Below are 1,331 nucleotides of genomic sequence, written 5' to 3'. Positions count from 1 at the left end.
GGATATGAAGTAATAGTCCTTCCCGGGCAGGAACTCCAGCCCGCCCGGTTGCGGCGTGAAAGGTCTGAATGTGATCGTGAAGAACATCAGTTTGTGCGGCTTGTCGCATATCGCTATTATGCGAGGGTTTGGATTCGTTATCCTACACGAGTCGTATTCCTCTTTGCTAACGTTGTATATTATATACTTCTCGGTGTCCTCCTCGTACGTGCCTGGTGCGTACACTGGACATATTATATTCACTTGGTCGTATTCAAATTGCGCGTTGCCTTTATTCAGATCGAATACGTGGTCGGTATTATCTATTCTGAATATACTGTTGGTCGTGTTCCAGTGTATGTAAAATGACTTAGCGTAGTTGCCCATGACGCTTTCGATGAAGAAAATTAGGACTAACAGGGTCCAAGGCGTCTGCCGCAAACCGAAGTAACCGTACGCCACCATTCTGAACTGTGTAAACTACACTAGCATATCCAAACACAGGTAGGCACTTCTATCTACGCACTCTCCACATACCGATCCATATTTAGATACGAACTTTATTTATAATCACGTTCATAAAACCATCCGTTTTATAACACAACATAAAAGTTTTCACTCATCACTGTGTTGTCCACCATGTTCGCCCCACACACAAGATCCTATCCGTCGATAAATGTGGAATTTCATGGGACGTGGCCCCTTCAAAAGCACAAAATAATCACTGAAACTGTTATTGTTACGACCGAAACGCGTTCGATTTTGTACGGGGATGCTTTTTGTGTTTGAAATACGTTGGAATTAATCAATACATCACAGATTTTTTACAATACTGAGGCGTTCTTTGTATGGAGCGGGCGTCGCGGACACGGTAGGCAAACGTAGCGCCGAGCGGCGGTCGGCCGAACTAATGGAATGCTGCCCCAGCCCGCTGTACGCATGCGACTCCCTCCCCCTCTCACCTCACCCCGCCCCTTCGAAGCTGCGTTCAAGCTTCGAACTTTGAAAGTCGTTTAGGAAGCCCCAAAGTAAGCGTCATTTTGAAAGACCCAATTTTATTTATCCGTTTCTACGCTATGAACTGTAGAGAATTTAGTGGTACAATATGAATTATTTTAAAAATGTGGGTTTCTATTAGATTATGAACTTTATTTTGATTTTGTTAATATTTTTAATTTATGTTTCTCTATAAAAACTTTTCCTTCTTATGCATCGTTGAAATCAGAAAAAATGAACGCAGTCGTTAAGTAAAAAATGCATCAGCACCAAGCTTTTAAGCTCGCAAGCTCAAATAGAGGTTTTACGAGGTCTATGACGATGCAATATGGAGAAAATATTTTAATAGGCTCCAT

At 42.2% G+C, this 1,331-nt stretch overlaps 1 protein-coding gene across 1 annotated transcript in view; it reads right to left on the bottom strand.

Annotated features, from left to right (window-relative positions):
• Positions 1-890, bottom strand: part of LOC119836480 (ephrin-A4) — a 5,195-nt gene extending 4,305 nt beyond the window's left edge. Inside the window, exon 1 of the mRNA XM_038361818.1 lies at positions 71-890. Within this exon, the coding sequence (XP_038217746.1) occupies positions 71-444 (374 nt within the window). The 5' untranslated portion in view covers positions 445-890. The remainder of the gene's footprint in view (positions 1-70) is intronic.
• Between the last annotated feature and the right edge of the window lie 441 nt (positions 891-1,331).

Source organism: Zerene cesonia, chromosome 24 (genome assembly GCF_012273895.1).
Source record: "Zerene cesonia ecotype Mississippi chromosome 24, Zerene_cesonia_1.1, whole genome shotgun sequence".
Lineage (NCBI taxonomy): Eukaryota > Metazoa > Arthropoda > Insecta > Lepidoptera > Pieridae > Zerene > Zerene cesonia.
This window is presented reverse-complemented; position numbering and strand designations above follow the sequence as displayed.